This window comes from Copidosoma floridanum, unplaced genomic scaffold (genome assembly GCF_036245765.1).
Source record: "Copidosoma floridanum isolate Cflo_tuat_1 unplaced genomic scaffold, Cflo_Japanese_pri ptg000032l, whole genome shotgun sequence".
NCBI lineage: Eukaryota > Metazoa > Arthropoda > Insecta > Hymenoptera > Encyrtidae > Copidosoma > Copidosoma floridanum.
This window is the reverse complement of record NW_028321909.1, coordinates 8,420,978-8,444,930: the sequence shown is the minus strand read 5'-3', so window position 1 is coordinate 8,444,930 and position 23,953 is coordinate 8,420,978. Positions and strand designations below refer to the sequence as shown.

General features: G+C 37.5%; 3 protein-coding genes across 3 annotated transcripts; 1 reads left to right on the top strand and 2 right to left on the bottom strand.

Annotated features, from left to right (window-relative positions):
* Nucleotides 1-365: 365 nt before the first annotated feature.
* Nucleotides 366-2,302, bottom strand: LOC106646638 (uncharacterized). Its single transcript, XM_014362718.3, has 2 exons — nt 2,093-2,302; nt 366-1,983 (listed from the first exon to the last, which is right to left on the bottom strand). Exon 2 carries the CDS (start codon nt 1,961-1,963, stop codon nt 710-712), a length of 1,254 nt encoding a protein of 417 aa, XP_014218204.2. The 5' UTR covers nt 1,964-1,983; nt 2,093-2,302; the 3' UTR covers nt 366-709.
* A 1,334-nt stretch (nt 2,303-3,636) lies between these two features.
* LOC106646497 (uncharacterized) lies at nt 3,637-23,115 on the bottom strand. Its single transcript, XM_023390303.2, has 7 exons — nt 22,943-23,115; nt 22,346-22,651; nt 20,955-21,229; nt 19,975-20,324; nt 12,522-12,824; nt 8,564-8,787; nt 3,637-3,880 (listed from the first exon to the last, which is right to left on the bottom strand). Exons 1-7 carry the CDS (start codon nt 23,113-23,115, stop codon nt 3,637-3,639), a joined length of 1,875 nt encoding a protein of 624 aa, XP_023246071.2.
* LOC149373378 (uncharacterized) lies at nt 4,276-7,820 on the top strand. Its single transcript, XM_089597383.1, has 2 exons — nt 4,276-4,488; nt 6,331-7,820. Exons 1-2 carry the CDS (start codon nt 4,484-4,486, stop codon nt 7,496-7,498), a joined length of 1,173 nt encoding a protein of 390 aa, XP_089453509.1. The 5' UTR covers nt 4,276-4,483; the 3' UTR covers nt 7,499-7,820.
* Nucleotides 23,116-23,953: the final 838 nt, after the last annotated feature.

Genomic DNA, 23,953 nt, shown 5'->3' with positions numbered 1-23,953 from the left:
TTTTTTTTTTATTAACATTGCCAAATTTTAAAAGTCTCAAATACTTCCTCATGGTGTTAATTAAATACGCAATTACATGAAATACACGGAAAATTTTGTGATTTCCTAACATTCAGATCTACGAAAATATGAAAAAGAGTTTGAAATTTCAATTTATACTTGATGAAAGGGACTCTCTGTCAGAGATGGTTTCTGATAGATATTACAAATGAGGTCGGATCAAGTAGAGATAAGTTTGGCTTCCTCATCCAGATTTAGTTTTACAATTTAATTCGTAATACATTTTTTGTTCAACAAAAAATCAAAGTTTACCAAATTTTTCCGACACGACAAAATGTTGATTACAGAAAAAAAGGGAATTTTTGAATTTAAAATTACGATACAGACAAGTGATTATAATCTCCGACTAACGTAAATACGTTAACAAATAAAAATGAAGCTATGTCAAAATACATTCTGCTTTTTTTCTCTAATTCACTAACTTTATTACCTATACATAGTAACAACTTGTGCTTTCTGAAGACAGTTGTTTCTACAGTGCAATGAAGTATTAAATACGAACGCATTATTAATTGCCTTTTGACGTGAACTTAAACTTTATCATGAAAAAATAAAAAAATAAATAATAATAATAAAAAGTACTTTTATCTTCCAACGAGTATTCTGAATCAGTCGATCAAGGACACGAATAACAGTTGCACAACCCACTTCAGGGTGACTTCTTCTGTTTGTCCTTCTTGCTCCTGCGGTAAAACCAAGCGTAGAGGTTCTTCTCACTCATGTTCAGCTCCTCCGCCAAAACGTGCCTCCTCCCCCTGTCCGGGATACCCCCCTCCGAAACAAACACCTCCTCCAAACGCCTCGTCGCTGCGGGCGCGAGCGAAGGACCCGCTAGCTTGACGTTCTCCGTCAACCTGCGCTTGGAGAACCACGTCTCGATGTACCTCGTCGACACGTTCAGCTCCTTGGCCAACTCCATCTTCCTTTCCTTGGCGATTTTCGTGCTTTTGGCAAACTCCTCCTGCAGCTTGGCCACTTGATCCTTGCCCACCACCAACCGCTTCCTCTTGGCAATGCCACTTCCTTCCACGTTTGAGTCCACGGGAACGTTTTCCTCCTCCGACGAGTCACCTTGGACAGCTCGACCACCCATGGATTTGGTATTTTCGTGCTCACCACCCGAGCCACTCCACCGCTTGGAGGAACCATCCTGCAATCCTCGATGCTCCGAGTTCACCTTCGGCTGTCCACCCACTTCGGAACTTTCCCCTGAAAAGCCTTCAGTTGCTTTTCTACCGTCCGAACTCGATAACGGGGGGACGAGGGTAAGGCCGCGTGGGTCGTCACCCCTGACAAAGTCAGCGAGCAGCGAAGCTACCTTCTTCGGGAGATGGAACTTGGCCGAAAAGTCAGCCAGCGATGGGACAGCCAAGTGCCAGTCCTCCCTCGGTGCGGGTAACGGAGTGTCGTGCTTCTTGCGCCGGTTGGCGAACCACCTGGCCAGGTGCTTATCGTCGACGCCCAGCTCCGCGGCGATGGTCCGCCTCCGAGCTTTGTCTAGGTACCTGTCCTTCTCGTACTCCCGCTTCAGGAGGCTCATTTGCTCGGGGCTGGGGTGCCAGATCTTCTTCCGCGCGCCTAGTTTCTGGCGTTGGTGGCCGAACCAGTCGAGGACGCTCTGCTTCGGGAGATTCAAGCCACGGGCTAGCTCGAGCGCGCGTCCCGGGCTGACGTAGGAGTTTTTCTTCAACTCGTCCACCAGTTTGTTCTGCTGGTGCTTGCTGAGGCGCGCCCTAGGGGTGTCCGATTCCATGGGCGGTGGTGCGGACACGTCCGAGTCGTCGCGAGCTTCGCTCGTCGGTTGGGGCACTTTGATTCTTTGGCCGATCGAATCGGTGGAGGTTTCGACGGGATTTTGCAAGCTCGTTTGGTCCTCAACGACGATGTCTTGGTTGCGACTCATCTTGGCGAATGTTCTTCAAACTGTTGGCGAAGGAAATTAATGAAAGTAAAAAGTGTACACTGTACTACAGTTGTGGCTGCATCAGATTTTCTATTGCTGACGTCACTGTCGACCAACTTTTGTACTCACCCGGTGAATAGAACTTGAAATTTGATTTGCGGTGATGGAAAAAACCAATCTTTTTGACCATCGATTATTGGTCTCTGGCTGAAAATATGGTGTTGAAACTTCCGAGAGTCAAACAAAACTCTCACGTTTGATGTCGAAGCTAGTACATAAGCGTGACACCTAACTGGGCACGGAAATGTATAAAGTATCCGCAGCTTGGAATGTAAACACACCGAGTGAACGGAAAAAGCAAGTTCACTCTTCTTTGAATGAGACAACTACTTTTCTTGTCGCCTTATATTATATTTACGTGTATAAGGTATCGTTCGAATGTTCGTGGAAACGGAAAATTTACGAGTGAAGGTATATTGGTTGTAGTGGTATGTTTACGTGACTTTGGAAAATATACATAATAACGACTGAATATTTGTAACTTCATTTAAACATTTTTTTCAACATCGATAGGCATTGATTACATGTTGATTGCTTTTATAATTAATAAATAAGTCTTTAGTTCATTAGTGTTTGATTTTAAAAATTACATACATACTTACTTTGTAGTATGTATAACATACACATCAAGTACTTGTATTTTCGAAAATTTGTTATTACCACAACTTTTTCTGGAGAAAAACTTTACCTGTTTTTTTACTGATGGGTGCGCATTATTAAAGTTAGTAATTGGAATAGATCTAACAAGTTCAAGGATAATGTGTACTGCTTTCATTGAAAACTCTTTTTTTTTTTTAACTTCTAATGCGTGATTTTTGTAATGTTTCTCCTGTATCGACTCGAAAAATATAGTTTAAAATTTATAATTACCAAAAAACAATCATTTTTACATAAATTCTTGTTTATTAATTTAAATATTTTCACACAAGTATTCTAGATATGTACAAAAATCTTTTTTTTCATCCATCAGGTATAGCAGATGCAAGTACAAAAAATAATAGTTACAACTAATTAATAAAATTTTAATGACAATTTCTTTGTTGACCTCATACTCTTAATGTACAATTATTACAATACATGAAATAATAACTAATTAATTGTTTATTGTATATTTAGAGAAATCTTTATTCATTTCGAATGACTAACCATGCGTGTATAAACTTAAAAAATCTATAATATAACAATTTTGAACGTTAGAAAAATAATTTTGCAGTCTAGAAATTTTAAGTACTAAAATATATAAACACCAAGTACGAATAATACATTGATTAAATTTTAATAAAAATGAAAAAACTTTTACAAAAATTTGAAATTTGGGGGTTGATATGTGAAAAGCATAGAGGTGACGGAGGCATTGAATATCTTCAATCATCGAAAAAAATAATGAATGGGAATAATAATATGCCAATCAAAAACCAAGTATTTTATACATCGAGCGCCAATAGTTTCAGGAAAATCGCGCAATAAAGTTTTGTCAATACAAGAATGAGACGATCTTTCCAATGAATTCCTACTTCATGGATATTCGTAATGAAATCGTCAGATTGAATTTTCCTCCTCACCGGTAAGTATACCTATATGCCAAATTGGTTTAGTTGTGATTCAGTTCGACTTCAACAGGTTATGACGACGGCACGGTGCAGGTACGGTCCCTGGCAGCCCTCGCGCAGCCCAGGCCAGAGTACGGCTGTGATGCGGGTGCCATTTGAGTTTGGTGACGATTGGTGCCGGGCGTGTACTTCGTGCCTGAACTCGGTGCCCTGGGCCACGTCTAGAACCAAAGACGTCGAGCGCGCTAAACACGCCCAGGCCAGTCGTGAGCACGAGAAAACGTACTTTTTTAGCTCTGTGCTGCTCCTGTGAATCACATTTTCTTACTTTTACTATTATTTGTATTATTATTTTTATTTTTATTTTATTTTTTATAGGTGTCAATGTTTGTTGTGTAAAGTAGTCTGAAATTGCGCCACCTGGCTGAAAACTTTGCTAATTTTTTGTTTCTTCGTATAGGGATAAAAAGGGCAGGAGGCAGCCAAAACGTATATAGCTATACCCATGTGTACGCACATATTCCTTCCCCTTCTACGGCTTCTACTTATAGGTACCTATCGTACATTTTGGTATTTGGTACGCACATTTTGGTCTTCCCCTCCCTCCGCTGCTGTAAACGTGCGTATAGTTCGACTGGTCTGCCGCGACGGTGCGCTCAAATCAGTGGAAAAAAGCGACACACTCTCTACCATAGGCACTGCATGGCAATCTCCCTACCCTACTCCCTACTACATAATCTCGGATCAGTCTCTACCAGAGAATCAGAGATTAGTCTCTACCTGTCTCTACCTGGTCTCTACGTGATATGCACGCAGATACAATTACACTTTGCTCACTCGATCCCAGTGAAAATAATAAGCCAGTCGAAGTGTAAGCCAGCACAGTCTTTTGTTGCGAACGGCGTGTATAATGTCGTGAGTATTTTTTTTTTTTATACTTCCTGTGTTAGTCAGTAGCAGAGATTAGTAGGGGTAATCTCTGTCAGTAGTCACTAGTCGACGAAGTAAAACGGCTTGACCAGAATTACCAGCACTCGACTTTGCCTACGTCCAATTGTCGAATACGTACGTAAAATTTAAGTAGATAAAAAGTGTTGAAGTTTCTAATTTAGCAAGTTTTATTTCATACCGTTAGCTGAAATGTTTTTGGAGATATGAGTCAATGGTACACATCATTTTATTAGAGTGAATTTTACATTGTAAGAAAATTGAGTCAGAAAAAAAAATAAAAACACATTAGTTAATGTAAATATTTTTGACAGTTTAAAGTATCTGTTTAACAATATAAACGAGTATTGATCATCATTGAATCGCATACAAAAATTAAGCTAATGATTCGGACCTTGGGCAATGAGTCACATATTTTATTACAATTTTTATAATAAAGTAATTATTCTTCGTAAAAAAAAAATCTGCTGTTTATAATACACCAAGGTATCAGTATAGCTATTTGTACCCAAACCATTTTGTTTTCTTATTTGCACGATAATCCTAACATTAATTTGAATTATTATTTTTCTCTCAAACCATAACGTAGTAATCTAATTATATTTGATCACCCGTGCAGCTATATATTCATCAATTTAATTTCCAATGCCACTTATCATTTCTTAATTGGATTTGACCTCATCTTATTTGCATTAATTCATTTTCATAATTTTTTTTAACAATCTCCACAATTATTGCAAACTTCGAGCTTACAGGTTTTCCAAATTTTTTATCGTTCATAGGCTTACATGAACGTATAAGGGTGGGTTCGAAAATTACTGAAGGTCATCTGGATCGTTCGTTCCCAAATTGAAAATAAATTTTTACTGATGGTTATGGATTGGATGATCTGTTGTTGCTATAATCGTCAAATTTTGTATACGTTTATGTACACAGTCAACGAACGGTAATTTTCGAACGCAAATAATGCTTTGGCAATGTCAGATTATCAGAGATATTAGAAGTGAGTAGTTGCGCATCATGCTTTGGTTAGGGTTAGACAAAGAAATAAGGGGATTCACTGGCCGCTCTCTCTCTCACTCCGCGTATCGCGCCCTCTCTTATAGTAAACCAGACCTCTGGCGGGCTCTATTCTTGTATCTATATGTTATCAAATCAACAAGTAATATCTTATGACTCACTGGTGATTTCAAAATGGTTCATTTTATATTCTTAATATTAGTCAAGTTTGAAAATACTGTGTCAAATTTTTATTTTTCGTTAATGTTTCAAAGGTTGAACTTTTCTCGGTTGTATGTCTCAAAGTATAAAGAATTAAAATTTTTTTTTGTCAAAACTAGATCATATGTGACACAATCCTGCCACGTTTGGGAAAGATTCTGTCACTAGAAATTGAGATGAAAATTTTAAATTTTTACCTAAAAATAATCTTATAGGAGTTCAAACACGTCGACGTATATTCATATATATTATGCGATAGAATTTCTCGTGTACATATATATAATTTTACATGGTGTTATGTTTCCTTCTGTAACTCAAACGTTGGGATCATGCATAGAAGATCGAGTTATGGTCTTTTTAAGTACTTATTCTAAGTAACAGCAAGTTCACATTAACTTTAAAAGCCCGTATTAATTAGGGACCAGAAGTAGCCATCTTTAACGTATAATTTAATTTTTATTGAACATAAATAACACTTGCCTCGTATCTTTGTTCTGAATAATTATTGTTTACATCTAAATTTTTACTGGAAAGTACATTTATAAAAGTTAAAGTTAAGGTTTTCAAAGTTAACTTTTAAATTTTCAGATTCACCTCCTGGTATCAGAGTAACACGATGCAAATACAAGATTTAAACTTCAAAAATGACTTCTCTACACAATTCCATTGTTATGTAACGATAGGAAGCAGTTCATCTTGGGTGAAAGAGTCGGGAACTTTTACAATCGCATCATCGAAAAGACAAGGCACCTTAAGTATGCATGGTTTTCGGAGTAAAGCTTATGATGAATTCATGATTTCTTTCCGAATCAAGTTAGCTGAATTTTATTCATATTATGAGGACAGGTACTTTGAATTAATATTTTCTGACAAAGAAAACATGAGCCAAGGATACTGGTATAAACTTTGTGGATATAATAACTTAAAGAAAATATTTATGTCGCAAAGCTTACTTATTAAGATTGATAATTTCAATCCCTATTCAACTTTAACATTTTACTTTAGCTTGAGATGCTCAAAACACGATTCAGAATATAAATTATATAATGATATTAAACAGCTAATGAATAAAGAACGTTGTGATTTAAAACTTATTTCTGAAAATTGCACATTTAAAGTGCATAAGAGTATTCTATCGGTAAGAAGTAATGTTTTTGAAAAAATGATCAATACAAGTATGCTTGAAAAAGAAACTAATGAAATAAAACTTGAAAACTGGAATTCCAATGTTGTAAATGAGTTAGTAGCCTATGTGTACACTGGAATTTGTGACATAAAGAAAGTTCCTTTTCAACTATTGAGATTAGCTCATTTTTTAGAAATGACTGAATTACAAAATTTATGTGAAAATTATTTAGAATCAATTATAAAAATAGAAAATATAGTACTAATTCTTGAGTTGGCCAATGAAAGTCAATTTCAATTGCACAGTTTAAAACAAAAAGCTCATGATTTTGTTTCATCTAACAAAGAAATTTTATCTAAAAACCAAAATTATCTAGAATATTTAAGTAACAATATAAACTTAAACGATATAACATTTATTTTGGAATTCTCTAAAACTTATAATTTAGAACATTTGTTATTGCAGGCTATGGAATTCGTTCGCTTAAACTATAAGTTGATTCTATCGGATGAGAAATGCACAAGCTTTTTTTCAAAGAATTCAGAATTAATAATGGAAGTATTTAAAAATTCATTAGATAAGTACGAATTATACACTTCATCATTGGCACAACAAGAAGTAAATCAATAATGTAATGTTTTTTAAAAGTACGTGCATAAGAATTTTTGTTCTCATGTATAATTAAATGGTCTAAAAAGGGAGCAATAATTTTTCAACATCAATAGTATACATTTTTTACTATTTCTTATGCAGGTTACTTTGTTTTGAATATAATACAATAAAAAAAATGACAAAGCAACTTCGACTTTTTTCATCTGTATCACTATAACGTAGATGCGCACATCAAATGGTCCGATAACTCAAAGTCAACAAATTTTCAAAACGATGAAGCTAGACTCGCTAAAAGTGTGCCTTACTCTCAGTCATAATTATCTTCAACGTGTTTTTTTTTTTTTTTTTTTTTTTTTTTTTTTATTAAATTTTCAATCAAATTTACGGCACAATGAGGTCAATGAGTGAAAATGTAGTAACGATTTTGTAACGATCTTTTCATAGGAATCTGTGAGAAGAAAACTTTGAAATTTTATTTATTAAAAATACCATAGCTAGGCCATTTGAAATACTAAGTACTATTATTTGTATTACTAAGACTAATGTTAATTATTTTTTTCAAGGATTCCTAAGAATCAAATATTTGATCTTTTATCTTACAATTGCGTATAAAAAAAGTAATTTTGTAGTGATTTTGTATTTTCTTCTAATTTGTACTTTGTATATTATACTAGTAATGATCAACATGAATAAATAGTTTTTTAAAGTACGTAAGTAACTAAATATTTTATTCCATGTTTATGATCCCGATTGAATACTTTTTAGAATAAAAAAGAGGAAAGTAATAAAATGTAATTCTTAAAAAACTGATGGAGACCACTTGAAAAATAAGGATGGATGGGCTTAACGAGACGTTACTCTTTCTGAACGAGAAATTCAAGGATGCTTAAATGTGGATGTAAGCTTAAAAAACGATTGACAACTCGAATGACTATAGATAAAACGAATTAAAATTCAAAATTGTACAGTACATACGTACTGCCGACAACACAATTGCTCAAAATAATCGTAATTTACTAAACTGTAAAAAAAAAACTACGATGGACATGCCATAACGTAACGATAATTTTATCAATTTTATACCTTAAGCAGGGAAAACCACTGAGAGTACGTTCAAACTGGCTGGTAACCTGTTGGGCAACTTCGCGTGCACCAGACTGGGCTCCAGCGGTAGCCAGTTGCCGTCGAATGCAATCCTCAATATCAGCCGGTATCGACGGCTGGGACTGCGAACTTCCACCGTTTAGAATCCTCAACGCCTCGATGCGTCGCGAGGCTTGGAGTATCCCGGCGAGGCGCCAAGACAACTGAAAATCGATGTCACACGTTAAGTTCTTTTTTGTGTGGTTTTTCTCGTGAATTCAGAATACATTTTTTGAAGAAATTACAAAAAAGGTCCAATTCAGTAGAAAAGTATAACTTTTTCTTTTATTTCATGATTTCTGCGTTTTATCACCAGAAGGTGATATTTCATGCATCAATGATTTCTTACAATCTTTACCGATGTGCATAATAGTACAATTTGATTCCCTGCCTTTTTTTTCTCATTTTTCCTTTCTAATGATAGTATCACAATTTGATATACACAGCATTTTTTATTCTAGTTAATCATTCAAAACATATGTTGCAATATAGATTGTCATCATATTAAAATTAAAAATTTTAGGTATCGATGCAGGTGGATTATTGTTATGCTTAAGTAGTACTGATCGTTACATTACACTTTTGAGAATTTGGCCGCAATAAATCTGTTGGATCACAGCATTTAATGAAAAAAAACAAAATAATAATTAAAAAATTAAAATTTCAAAACCGGATGAATGAAATATCACAAAAATACTTCAACCTACATAATTTGAGCTGATATATTATAAACTCATCTCGAATCTCATAGAAGCTTGGAAAACATTATTTCAGCTACCGCAGTTATTAAAACACAATTCTTTCCAAAACGTTTTATTGGTATTTTTTAACCAAATGATCCCTTGATACGAAGACAGAAAAAAAAAAAAAAAAAAAAAAAAGAAATCAATCGACTCCAAATATCGAGTGATAAGAAACCCCGATCCCATCGAGCAGATCCAATCGTCAAAGACAATACGAGCAAAAAAAGCTCAACCAGCGCGCAACAAAGAGCGTAAATCAAAGTGATGGCGATACAACAGATCTGAAAAAAAAAAAAAAAAACAACAGCCCGACGAATAGTAAGCTCTCAATGGGAATGAGAAAGTCTTTCGCTCATTCTGCTGAGAAATCGTCAGAGCAAAAAAAAAGGAAGCCCCCGCGGCCCTCGATCACAATCCCCATTGTACGCGCGTATTTGACGAGGGTATCGATTTCGCCCTCGAGTGGTCCGCAAAGTCGGCGATACAGGTACCACTGCACACCCCCCCGAATGTACGTACACAGGGACATGCAAAGCAGGAGGTGACCTTTTGCCTTTGCTCCGTATCATTTCACCCCGCGGTGTCGCTTCCTCCGTCCGACAGCGGGGTTATTGGAGGAGCCAAAGAGGCGTGGTTGAAACATTGCAAAAGCACTTTGGCCATGGGAAACTAGGTTGCTCGTGTTATGACATTTCATGGGCTATACATTGGTTTTGCATTGCGAGATTTTTATCTGCGGCATGTCTAAGTTATTGGAAAATTGCCAGTTATGGTATTTCGTTGTAGTACCCGTTGAGTGTCCTTACGAAAAATATCGGACGAACGCGCCGATAAAACTACATTTATTTTTCGTCTTTGAAATAACGCAATTAAAAACATACCACCTTACAAACATATTAAGGTGATTCTTCACCTAACCCATTTACTTAAACTTACAGGGAAACTTGGAGGGATTGTTATTAAAGTTATTAGACATCTTCTCTTAAAATTTCAAGTCCCTTTATCAGGCAAATTTTTAAAAACAAGTCAGTCAAAAAATTCACTTTTAACATGTATTCTTATGTAGGTTACTTTTCCATACTACGATATCATGTAATATCTCGTAAAGTAGACTTAAGATCGCAATAGAAAAAGTTTGCAGTGAAAGAAGAACTTTTCAGTTTTCTAATAATATAACAAAAGTATGGGCTAATCAGGGAAATAGTATACGATATTTAATCGTAAACGTAATCAGTTATCGATCATGCAGAAATCGGCGGCAACGTCTGCTTGAGTAGGAGCGTACATGCCATTTTCAGAACCTTACGTCAAAAAAAAATTTTTTCATAACTCTTACTCTGACTTTATTAGTACGTTTATTTGTATGTAAATGCAATGATATTATAGTCAAGTGCCAGTACAACATATTTTATGTTGCAAATAATACGCTAATCGAAAATTAGGAAACCACAGGGTCCCGTGTCGCTTTGATACGGCACCATCGTGAAGAACCACCTTAAGAATGTAGATGGTGATCCCGTATAATTCGAAAATTTTAAAGGTAATTATCGGCTCAGAGTGAGGGAGTAAACTATTCTGTGATGGTTTTGGGTAATGATCATACAGTAATTGGTTTCTTCTACTGAATAATAATTAAACTAATTAAAAATGTCTTAGTCCTCCATTTTAATTGGCACATCATTTTCATGCAAACCAAATCGTAAGGAATTTGTATAGTCATTGTGGACTAATGAGACATTTTTCGAATTTTATTGCAGCCTCATTTTCTTCAATTAATTGAAAAGGATATGTTTTTTCAATTGTGCTGTTAAAAAACTATTGTCCTTACAATTTTCACAAAAAATCAAATGGACACAAGCAGCACAAATGATTGGTGAGTAAAATCGCGGCCACCTGTTGAATTTTACATTCCTTGGTGTCACACCTTTCTCTTTGTAATCAACACCAACGTGACTACGTTCATTCTCTCGAGTCACCAATCGCCCAATGTGGTAAAAATGAGCACTCGTCAAAGAGCTGCTCGGCATAAATAAATTGGAATTTTTCAGAGGATTTTTCGAGGAACGTAAAGAAAAGACATAAAACTGCAAGCGTAAAGTGAAAAGTGCTCTAGGGGCACCATTGAAGTGTAGCACTACTTCGAGAAAGTCGATAAAAGCATTTTGCACCTCTAAGTTTCAACGAAGCTTAAAAGTTGATGCGTTTTTTATTTAGTTTCGGCAAAACCACCTCCTTTCAAAAATTATGTAAACGAAAGGGTAGTCGAAACGGTAGTTTCGACTTGTAGAGTCGAGTGTTGAAAAAGTGGTGGGAAATTTTATTTTCTGCGACTTTATGCGAGAGATGCAGAGATAAAGTCGTACCAGAATTCGATTACGTATAGCAGCATGGAAAAAAAACGTCACGAGTGTAATATTTATGCAAAGTTTTGTTTGTTACAAACATGGAGGGATTAACTTTTTGGTGGATTAGTAAAAATGTCCTCAACTTGTGAGGAAAACGTAACGTGTGTAAAGAAATATAGGATATCAAGATTTGCAAAAAAAAACGACTAAATAATCAAAATCAGTTGATATGAATATTTTACAAAACTACTCAAAATGAGAAGAAAACATTATAGGGAGTACAACCTTTTTCTTACTCTATTAGGTGTTGTTTTTATTAAAGGAGTAAGTCTTCGAGCAAGTCACTAATTTTCACAACTTAAATAGTTGATCACGTAAACCCTATCCACCGTAAAAAAATTACGTACAGACAGTTGATGAATAAGTTATTTAGGATTTGATGCTTAAACTTAGATGTATTTGTAGCGTACCACTTGATAAAAGTCAATTGAAATAACTATTTGACAGAATAAAACTTGTCAAAAAAAACAAAAAAAAAAACAAGGTTCTCATTTGTTAAAAAATACAAGTTTCAGACTCATATAAATAAGTATTATTTGACTAGATGCAAAGAAAAATAACAAAATAATCGTCCTTTGAATGTCTATCCCCCCCCCCCCCACGGGCAGGAACATAATTTTGCCAACCAACGGAACCTCTACCGAACCATGTATTAACAACTACCGATGCAATAATGATTATTTTAGGTAAAAATCCAATTGGTAATAGCTTCCCCCCAGGAAGAAGAAAAGGAAGCACTGGCCAAGTTACCACAACAACGGAGTAAAGGATCCTGGTCTTGAGCTCGGGCGTGTCGCGCAACGGCTCCAGGCGGTTCAGCGCCTCGAGGGTGTGGGAGTAGGCCTGCGAGTACAGCCCGGCGTATCTCTCGCGCAACCTCTCGACAGCGACGTCCGGACAGTGGAGGCCTTGGAAAAGGTGAGCCTCGCGGCCTCCCGGCTCCGGGGTTGGGCTGCAGCTCTCGTCCGTGTGGTAGCCCGCGCTGCTCGACGACTCCTCTTCCTCGTCCTCCTCGCCGTACTCGTCGTAGTAGTGGTCGCCCGAACTGAAGCTCTTCAGGTTCTGAAGCAAACGAATTTTCCTTCATTTATGTGTTTTGTATATATATGTAAACGCACCGCTTCGTTCATTCCATCAAGTTTTTTTGCACTAGATTTATTTAAGATGATTGCCAACGAAAAATAAAGGAGGACTGTTTGATGTTTGACATTGACAATTGTACGTTTATTTTCAGGGTCTAATTGACAGATACACGCCAGCTTTCCCGTACATCCTTTCCTGCAGTACTTTTTCTGTCGTACATGAGTAAAGTATGGTTGTCCTCGGCTAAAGTTTTCCATTATCTTTCGTTTTTCTCAACACCGTGTAATATAATGCCATGGTTGTGATGAATTTTCATTGCATGTACAATATTACACTTGAAAGCGTACACGCGTGAAAAGAAAGTTGTAGGAATCATCAACCCCTGCAGGGTGTCCAGGGTATATGTATATACCTATGATATCGTTATTGACATTCGTTAAGATCATCCCAAAAGTAAGTATACCCAATCGTTGTGACGGAAAGTTTGGAACAAAATTGTATTTACAAAATAAAATGAACAGATGAAAGTGCAATGTACTTCCAAGAAATTTGACTACTACCCCATGAAATGTGCACCGATGGTTGTGGGCAAGAAACCACTAGTCCACCTCCCAGCTGAGAAAGAACCAACCCAAAGAGTTTCTTTCTTTTTAAATTTGATCTCTTCGTGAGCCAAAAATAACCGATAAAGATCAACCCCATCAAACACGAACAGACCAAACAACGAAAACTAATAACGATGACGCAACGTCGTATATAAATTGTCGTCCCATATCCGACGGTATGGACGGGGGTGGGGTCAGCCACAGCCAGGCGCACGAAACAACGGCGCTCATCCGTAATGCACACTGCCAAACTTCATGATACGATCGAGAGCTACGCGGTAACGAGCTCAAGCAATCAAGTTGGACGTGCAACCGACGGAGGCATCACCGAAAGCTCCATCGATCCATCTCGTTCTCGCGATGCAGCGAACCGGCGATTGAACTCGCTTTGGGGGGGGTTTGCTCTTGTGTGTAACATTACTGGTCGCAGCAGCCGGGGGATAATGGGCACCGCCAAAAGTCCCGAAACTCGCTCGAGGACGTCCGGGGAGCTTTTGAGGGCGCAGTTGATCCCAACGTGCTTGCAGTATACGTTGGTATGCGCTTGGCTAGGACATGCTTATTGGACGCTCTGCGGCTATTCGATTAAGGAGATGGGGGTGATATGTGACCGACATTCGACGAATGCACGTGGAAGATGGGGAGAGAGCGTTAGCCGGAATAATCGCTTTTGAGGATTGTATGGCTGATATTCGCAATGTATCCTTAATTCGGAACCCTTTACGATTCAACAAAACCTCGAAGAGTCATCGACTAAGGTCGAGAGATTCCATCGTACATTGAATTCTGGGTAGGAATTGGTAAGAGTCGTTTTGAAAATCTAATTTTTAACTGTCAGTTTCCCTCGATTGGAGGCTGACGGGCCGCGAGATGAAGTTCCTCTCGGTTTCGAGGTTTCATCGGCTTGGATTGTTGACGCGGTTGGCTCAGGCTGGGGTGGCAATGCCGTCCACATCCGAGCACTTGCTTCACGGTAATGTGACATATTTTGTGAAAAAACCGCGGTAAGCCAGTCAAAGGACCGAGACTTCCAAAGTCTTTTTTAAAATTTTCCCGCGGAGCAACAACCTCACGCGCCTGCAGCCTCTCCTCCAAAATGTGAGGTACGGGCCAAAATTCCAGGTTGTCCGGTGCGCTTCCGTTTGTGGGTGTAAGACCGTATTTTGCGCGGCAGGACCTACCGAGAAGGGAAAAAGGAGACTCACGAGGGTTCTTCCCTGCTGGACCGCAGCTGAGCGCACACACGCGAGAAAGGACGGCGATCCATTTTTTCCCTACCCCACCCTCCTTTCGACTCCGGGAGAAGAGAAACTCAAGGCTGTCTCGGCAGTTTTTTCCGGGCCTCCATTCCGAATCCCGAAATCGGCGCGGAGAGGAGAATTTATCTCCTCGAGAAAGATGGCCGTTATTAGAGAAAGTCTTGGAGGATCCTTTGTCTGCGGGTACGCGGGGGCAGGAGAAAAATTGGGCTGTTGGTACACATCGGGAAAACGCTTATTCGAGCTGAGATCGTTCGGGCCGGGCGGTGGTGATGCCGGAATTGTGCGTATATGGGTGGCCGTGGGTTTGCAAGAGAAAAATACAACGATGGTTTTTTTTTTTTTGTCAAGTTATCTGAAACTTGAGTGGTTTTCGTGTAACGAGTTGGGGACCTGCAGTTTCTCGTGATCGCTTTTTTTCGTTCGCCGTATCTGTTTGGCCAATGTATACGCTGGTATATTTTCTATCAAACACGCGTCTACATTGTGATAAGGCGATCGGCCTTTCATTAGTTATTTCATGTTATGTGTGAGTAGAAATTTTTTTTTTTTCATCCGAAGCGTGGGCTAAAAATTTGAGCGTCGCGTAAGCTAAACAGGAGTGAGTTTGAGACAGGCAAGTCGTGAGATAAGCAATTTGTTTTTGCCCTTTTTGTCACTGCATATCTTGACACACGTTTATGAGAACGAGTGGAATATTTACGTAAATGATTTCCTGAAGGAATTAAAACCAAATGTTATGAATATGATCTGTGAATTGTTTAAAAATATTGTATTAAAAAAAAAAAGTTTTCTTTGGTAATTTGTTATTAAGAAATTATTTTCGAATTTTGAAATATCAACGATAAAATAACTTTAAAATAATTACTGTCTACGTGGAATCGTCTCGTTCATAATATAAGAGAAAAAAGCTTGTTTAAAAATTTTTTCATTATAATGTACACATTACAACTAAATTACGCATATTTCCAACATTTTCATAAAATTAAACAAGCCCAGCTTTAACGAACATATTTAGTTTGAGTTTTAATGAACGTATTAAATAAACAATTTTTTTACAAAAAATAGGTTTTTTATCATTACTTTAAGTTAATAAAGAGTTTTATTTATTTATCTTTTGTTTCCTTGCATTATTTTCTCACGAATACTTTTTAATAAAGACTGTAATAATGGTAAGGAAAATAAAAAAAGAGTTAGTTAAATCGACGAGTGAACGATAAAAATCTACTTGTATTTTTAGAAAAATTATTAACATCAGCGTAACAGTTTTTTATTACTATGTAAGATATTGAAATTCTGTCTGTACAAACTGGAAAATAAAATAATGATAATTTTGTAACCATTAAGTTTACATTCGTATTATCGTCACAATCCAAAACACCATTCTATTTCCTCAATTCGTGAGAATATTTTTGGTAATTAACAGACAGCAATGCTACATATATCAAAGTCGGAAAATGTTTTCCTCATTCCACCTTTCTATTTTCGAAAGCAATTTCAGAAGCACAATTGCATTTTAAATTGGGGTTACACCTAGTTATTTCTACCAGAGCAAAGTTTCATTTTTCTTGATATCACCAGACAAGGCTTTTCAACTTTAATTTCCGAATACTCGTATGTTTTATTTGACTTTTTTTATTCGACTTCCGCACGTTTTTTCGAATGGTTTAACGAGTGCCGTTGTGAAACTGATATTGGAACATTCGGTAGCTTTTCCGCGAGCACGGAATATTCCATTCCGGTTGCGTGCATGTGGTAATTTAATTATTTCGACAACACGTGAATTTCGTTCAATGGTTTTCGTCTATTTTTGACACGGATGAGCTTTTCATTTATCGAGAAACAATTTTTCGTTTTTTGTGGAAATTTTTTAGAAAAAGGTCTTCAAAAAAAAAAGAAAATCTCAAGCTTGATCTCAAAAGCCTGAACGTCTTAAATTGACTTTTTTCCTCAACTCTAACGTTAAACATTTCGTATGTTCATATAACAAAGCTATTGTGAATATAAAAAAAAAGAGCTGGCATAAAGCGAGTATGAGTGCTTTGAAAAAAAATACGGAACTTTTTAAATTTTATTGATAGTTATTAATAATTAAATTGTTAATAATTTACAACAAATTGTCAATGTCACTGATTAATATAAATCAATTAATGAACAAGAATTGAATAGTCAGTTATTAATAAATATTTTTATAAAGAATCTTTGTTTGAAATGACATATATTTGTGAACGTTTGACTGCTACAACTGACAAAAGCGGCTTAGACCCAGTGATGTCATTTTCGTCAATGGGTTCATCTAGAAAATAATATTTCCATAAAAAAAAACAGAGTGCAAGTGATGTAAGCTATTGTACAGACTAGACGGTGGACTACGACATATTCGAATGGAAATAAATTTACACGAAACTAAGAAAGATTTGTGTATCGTTAGCATGAAACAACTTTTTCGTAAAAGTGACATTTATGTACATCTTTTTTAAAGCCTGCATTTCAATGCCTTCAATGATAAAACTGTTAACCTGATTTTAATATTAAGAAACATTATAAATTACTACATTAAATTTTTTTTTTTTTTTTTTCAAATTATTGATAACCAATTTAATTATTCGAAATTTATGATTATCAACTGGTTACTCCAGTGTGAAAGTGAAACTAGAATAATGATTTTTATAATTCAATTTACTTATTAATCTTTACAAATTAAAAATGTATCATCGCTTTAATTATATTGCAACCAATAACCCAAAAAAATTGTTTTTACATTAAAATGAAAATTCATAGAAATATCTTAAACCGTTATCGCTGAAACTGTGCTAGATAACATTTCCCAAAGTTAGGTTGGAACCTCAGACACTTTACTAATATACACTTTCTCAGTAAATCTAATTTGTAGAGCCATATAAAAGGCACAATTACATGGTTTTGAGTACACAGCGAAATTATTAATGCCCACCTATGAATCAAGATAATTTACCCAATTATCTAATAACAACCTGAATACGATGTTTAAGCAACTGGCACGAAAAAAAAAAAAAATAAAAAAATATCCAAAGCGGATGTGACGAGTCGCGCCTACTCCAACTTTCTTAACACTGTAGTGAAAATTCCCCACATCGCCACAGACGCACTATTGACTCGTGCGTACCGCGCCACCCTCTTCCCAGCGAAACTGGATTATCTGCTTTTTCTCTCAAGTGAAAATGCAATGGTGCTTGAAGTTTCGGTCTTTTTGTCCCTCTCATTGGCAGCCCGTAATCGTCATTCCGATCAATCTTAAAATATAATCGCATGTAACTTTACGCGAAAGTCGTCTCTTCGGTGTTTTGTTTTGTTCGGGATCTTCTACACACGCGCAGGTATAACCAGAGTTTAATTTGCGTCGCCGGTGATTTTCGTCGGAGGGAGAGGAATGGAAAACTTTCATCGGCCAAAGTTTTAATCGAAGCGCTCGCGCGGGAAAATTGCTTGGCCGGATCAGCCGGGATCAAAGGATGCCTGCTTTGCCGTGACTTTTTTTTCCACCCCCCCCCTCTTGGGCGCTTCTTCCAACTTTTTCAAATTGATCGTAAAGGGTCGCTTTGTGATGTGTGTCTGTTTTTTTTTTTTTCTCACCTTTTTTGTCGCGGAGAGAAACTTTTGCCCTGGATTTTTGCCGATCGGGGATGTGGTCGCGAATCGGAGGATTTCAATGCAGAAGATGGTAGCAATTTTTAACAAAAGTTACTTGTGTCTTCAACAATCGTAAAAACGTTAATTTGAGTCTGCACGTCCATATGATATTGGAAACAGCTAGTTGTACGGATGAAAGCAAATTTGTATTTTCAATGCAAGAAGAAGTATCTGATTACCATTTAAAATTATCATTTCAACGATTTTTTTGTCTGCAGCTTGCAGATTTGAATAAAACATTCAAGTAATACGTTTTTTTGTTATCGGGTGATATTAAAAAGATACGACGCCACAATATCAGAATCTTACACAAGATTTTATTTAGACCTCATAGTGTCATTAATTTTGTATACTGAAAAATCAAATTATATTGAAAGATGTTAGTACGCCTATATAAAAAAAATGGACAAAACAATCAAATGTGTTACTTTGTGTAACATATGAAAAAAGCAACAGAAAAATTATTGCATCGAAAAATTAATATATCTAGTTGGTACGTAAAATTTTTATGTAAGAGTTTTGACGGTCAATATCAATTTAGTGCATGAAACTTTGGATTTTGCTAAATTAAATATTGTTTGAATACCAAATAAAAAAAATTCAAGTCCAGGTGAAGCCTACACGCAACTATTTAATTGACGTGTATTAAATTAAAATTGTTAAGAAAAAATATTAATCGTAAAAGGTAAGAATGATTTTCGTAACGTAAGTATTGTAAGATAAAATGGAATCAAGGTTGAAATTAATTTATTGACACTGAAATTCATTATTGCTTGATCAAAGATTCAAACTTGAATCGTTAAATTAATGACCAAACATGTAATTAGTGGTTGACCATTGCAATTATTGATTACTTCAGTGGTAATTCTCAAATAAAAAACTTTTGTGGTAATTAGCAATTTAAATTTTAATTGTAATTACCATTCAATGATAAAACGTTTCAATAGTTATTGAAACTTTCAACTGTTATATTTTAGGTGATAATCACTAATTACAAGCCATTCACAATTTAAGTACACTTATTTACTGGAAAATTGTGTGGGAAATTAATGAAGAGCAAAACTGTTTATTTACATATAAAACATGAAAATGTCCCTAATAAATATATATTTTTTTTTTTTATCAAACTTGTAGCTCATGCATTACTTTGTAAAACAGTTCTAATATAAGTTGGGAACGCAGTTTTGAATAATATTGCCAAATTCATTACAGTAAAAAAAAAAATTATGATTGCTAGACTGAATATCCATGACAAAATTTTTGTTTCTTTTGCATGTACTTAAAATTTTTACCGTCGTGGTATTAATTAAATATTAAACACCTTCATCGTCAATTACCATAATGGTATGATTGTGGATTGAAACTTTATAAAAAAAACTACTGTGAACTTTGATTGAAAAAATGTATGAACCCATTATTCCTCGTGTAGAGCCTAATTAAAAATTTCTTGATAAGAATCCAACTTGAGCTACAATTATAAAAAAACGTGCAAAAAAAATCTAGTGATAACAAATTGTAAAAAAAAAAAAAAAAAAAAACCACGCTTCCAATAGACAATCAAAGCAGTAAGCATATAATAGTGCTCACCTGGTCGTTATCTCCGCTCATAAGTTGCATCGCGAGGGCGCAGCCCCTGGAGAACTGCAGCAATCCAGCGGCTAGGCTGACGGTGTTTTTCGAGCCATTGGCCTCTCCTCGTTTACCGGCCAGTGCCACCACCGCCTCGTTGCGCCTCAGCGCGCTCCACTGCCTCAAGGCCTCCTTATCCCGTTGGACGCGCGATTTCAGCTCGTCGAGCAAACAATCCAGTTGGCCGTGCCGCGTCTTCTCCAGAGTGTTCAGGAGACTCTGGTTGTCGATGAGCCGCTGCTGTACTTCGCTGTAGCTCAGTGCCAGTAGGCGCTGGTGCGATGCCGCTTGCAAGCCTTGATGGTCACCTGAAAGTGTGTTATAAGGAACGGAGGCCGGCTTTTATCGTTTTGGATGGGCCAAAGGTTTTTTTGGTTCACTCGCAGTGACTATAGGATGAAGCTGTTATTGTGGGTTACAAAAGCGACAAATAACTCTTTTTTTTTCTTTTTTTTTTTTTTTTAACCTTTCTAAGGTGCCCAATAATTGGAACAACAAATTAAACCGAACATGGATTCCGAATTTTATAAATTTTCTAAAAAAAAACAAAAAAGAAGATTGTCGGCGAATGTTTCCATGCAGCTGAAAAAAGGTCCTCCGTAACTGAGATCCATTAACCGGTTAGCTGGACACAATCAGCGCATATTTCCACCGAGAACATGCAAAAGTACGGGGTCCCAATATACTTAATTATTTTCGATGGGTGCAGGTATAACATCGAGTGTACATAGCGAGCAGTACAACCCTTCGAATATCCACCAACGTGAGATCATCAGCCTAAATCCACGCAAAGACGACACCGACACTACCATACTCGTGAACCATCCCTCGAATAGTTACCCCCGCAATGCATGCCCATCAGAGACACATCTCGCGCGCACACACACAGAGACACCCGTGGAAGGTATATAATTGAACGGAGGCAAGGACCCACTCACCTTTGTGGAGTCCCGCGTGCTTGCCGAGGCCCTCGATCTTGTGCAGGGCGAGCTTGTAAGCGTCGGCGCGCACCTCGAGCTCCTCCTTGAGGGCCTGTCTGAGGGGTACGAGGTTGGTCCCAAAGCCACCATCGGCGCTGCCCACCGAGTCCCTGGCCGTTAAGCTGCCCCGTGATTTCGACGTGGCGACAAGCCCGTGCTTCCCCAGGCCCTCGACCGTGCGCTCGAGGGTCCGGCGTCGCGAGGCCAGGGCTGCTCGAGCGCTCGGGGCTGCTCTGTAATTCGAACGCCTTTCATATAGCACCGCGTCAGACTCGCTTGGAGCGTATTTTTTTCTGCAAGTGGAATTGAGTAATGATGCGAGTTTGAAATTTCAAGAAAAGTTAATCGAAACTTTGTGGGAAGGTCTGAAGAGCCAAAGTCCGTCTGACCAAATCAGCGTTTCTTTAATTTGGTTTTAAAAACAAACAAACAAAATTTATTTCAGAAAAAAAAAACAATAATTCGTGGAAAAATAATTATAAGCTTTGTACAATAATTGTTAACTAAATCATAAATAAGGGTAACGGTAAAAAAAAAAAAAAGAAAAAGAGGAAGCGCTAGTCAAAAGTCCACGAAAAATTACTAGCCAACCCTAGCTGGTCGTTAGTTGTTACTCAACAGCCTTTTGCACGGACTGTTTTCAATAAAATAAAAAAAAATTTCTTAAAATCTTCAAACTCAAGTGAGTATCATGCTTTTGATGTAGGAAAATTAATATTTACTTGCATTGGTAAACTTTTGCATATTGAGGAGAGTACAACAGGGTGAAACTGGGGTCAGGTGAACGGAATGAAGGACGTTTATGTTGAAAAATGTCATGTGAAAGTAAAACGTAAGTTATGCAGCAACATTACAAGCTTATATTTTAGATCGCAAGACACCGTGCCCCAAAATGGCAAGAAAGTATTGAAACGGCACCTAAAAAAAACGTTTGTCCCCAAATCTAATGATCGCAGGATGAAAAAAAAAAATGTTTCAATTACACGGACTTCACGTCGCAATATTCGTTGTAAAAGGTATGTGGCAAATCGAGTACCAAGCATTCCCATCGTGCGACGTTTCACTTAAAAAACCCAACAATATTATTAAGCAAAATCTTCCATTAATGCACATGCAAGTAGCAAAAAAAAATAAAGCACCGCTCCACCACCACACGGGCCATCGCAAACAGAAAGCCCTCCGTGCCCCTCCCTCGGTATTCAATCACCCCCTGTACTCGGCAGCATGTCGCCACTACCCCCGCCCATCCTCCTCGAAGACATTAGGAGCTCGAGCAATATCCCACCGAGGCAATTTGCAGCCCCGAGCGTGTCAAACGAACCCCTGCACCAGCGCGTGTGTGCGTGTACCTGTTGAGAGCCGACAACAGCCGCGCCCACGCCCTCAGCTGGAAGTGATGGTCCGGTTGTGGATTGGCGAGTATACCGACGACCTTCCACAGGAGGAGCTCGAGCCTGAGGACCTTGGTATCGCGCACCCCGAGCTCGATGAGCCGCGCGTACAGGGCCTCGAGCAGCGCCAAGCTGTGGGGCAGGGTGTCGATCAACAGGTCGATCGGTATGTCCGGCAGAGCGGCTCGAAGCGTGTAATGTGGCAGCCGCATCAGGAAACTCGCCGCCTCGCGGTACTGTCGGCCTTCGTACAGCCGGACCAATCTGCGGACCATTTTTTCGTTTACTCGTTCGTCAACTGGCTCGTGTACAATCGATACTGGGTTTTCATGGCGAATCGACAAAATTTCAGCTGTAATCTATCGAGTTGAATAATGTTTGGTCGCTAAGGTGTTAAAAATATGGAGGATCATTTATTATCAAGGGGAGCGACTTATATTTGGAATAAAGTTTTGTTGGGAAATTGATGCCTTAGCAGTACATGGTCCAGTCGTGGTTGAAACACCAAATCCATTCGAGTCAAGTCGAAACAATCAGCGCATGTCATATTTGTACCTTCTGATGGCCATTCGAGGGTTGGATCCGTCGTCGTCGCAAACGGCAACGAAACCGCCCCGGTACTGTGACCCTGGCACCCAAACGAGTCGCTGGATGGCGTTGCGGGGCCTCTCGGGCCTGATTCGCTCGCACGAATTCAGGCCCATGAGAGGCGCGGTCCTCCTGCTCATTTTTACCCTGCTTTTTTTTTATCACTCTCTCCTCGTGGGATGTGCAGCTTCTTCGTGTTGTCGCTGGTGAGAACCTGAAATTTTTCAAATAAAAAGAGCACGTTGATTATTAGTAATTACCTTTGGAAGTACAAATGGCACTATTTTTTTTTTTTTTTAATTAAGCTTAGTTTAATTTTTTAAAAGTGTCTTGTAATTTCGACGCAATGAAAAATTATGCCCAACGAAAAATTCCTGTATGTGTATGCACATTGTGAACATTTTCCAATTCAATTAAAGTTGTTGTCATCTGCAGCTGAGCTCAAACGGGACGTTCAACTTTACATTCAACATCAAACTTGATACTTTGCATTTGAGCAGGTTTCATCAAAGAGAAAAAATTTACAACATTTTTACACTATATTGTACAGTGCTCTAATCTAGAAAGGTCTATTTTGGTTTCAATACACCTGTACAAAAAAATATAAAAATATGTTTTTGTCTACTACAGAAGTAGACAAGATCTAAATTATTTAATTGCCATTTTAGATTAAAATGTTGCGTACAAAAGTAATTCTTCAAAAACCGTTTTTTTTTCACGCAGAATTTTTCTGTAGAATGTTACTTATCATCTCGTAAAACAAAAAAATCGCGTTCATTCCACCCAATCAACAAATACCTCGTCGATTGAAGGATTATTAAGATGCAGTTATCAATAGCTAAAACTGTGAGAAAATTTCACAGTAAATCTTACGACCCATCATTCACTCTAATACCATAATTTAATTAGAAGTTTGAACATTAAAAAATTTTAGCAAACGAGTAACACAAAATAATAAGAAAACACAGTTAACGTTTG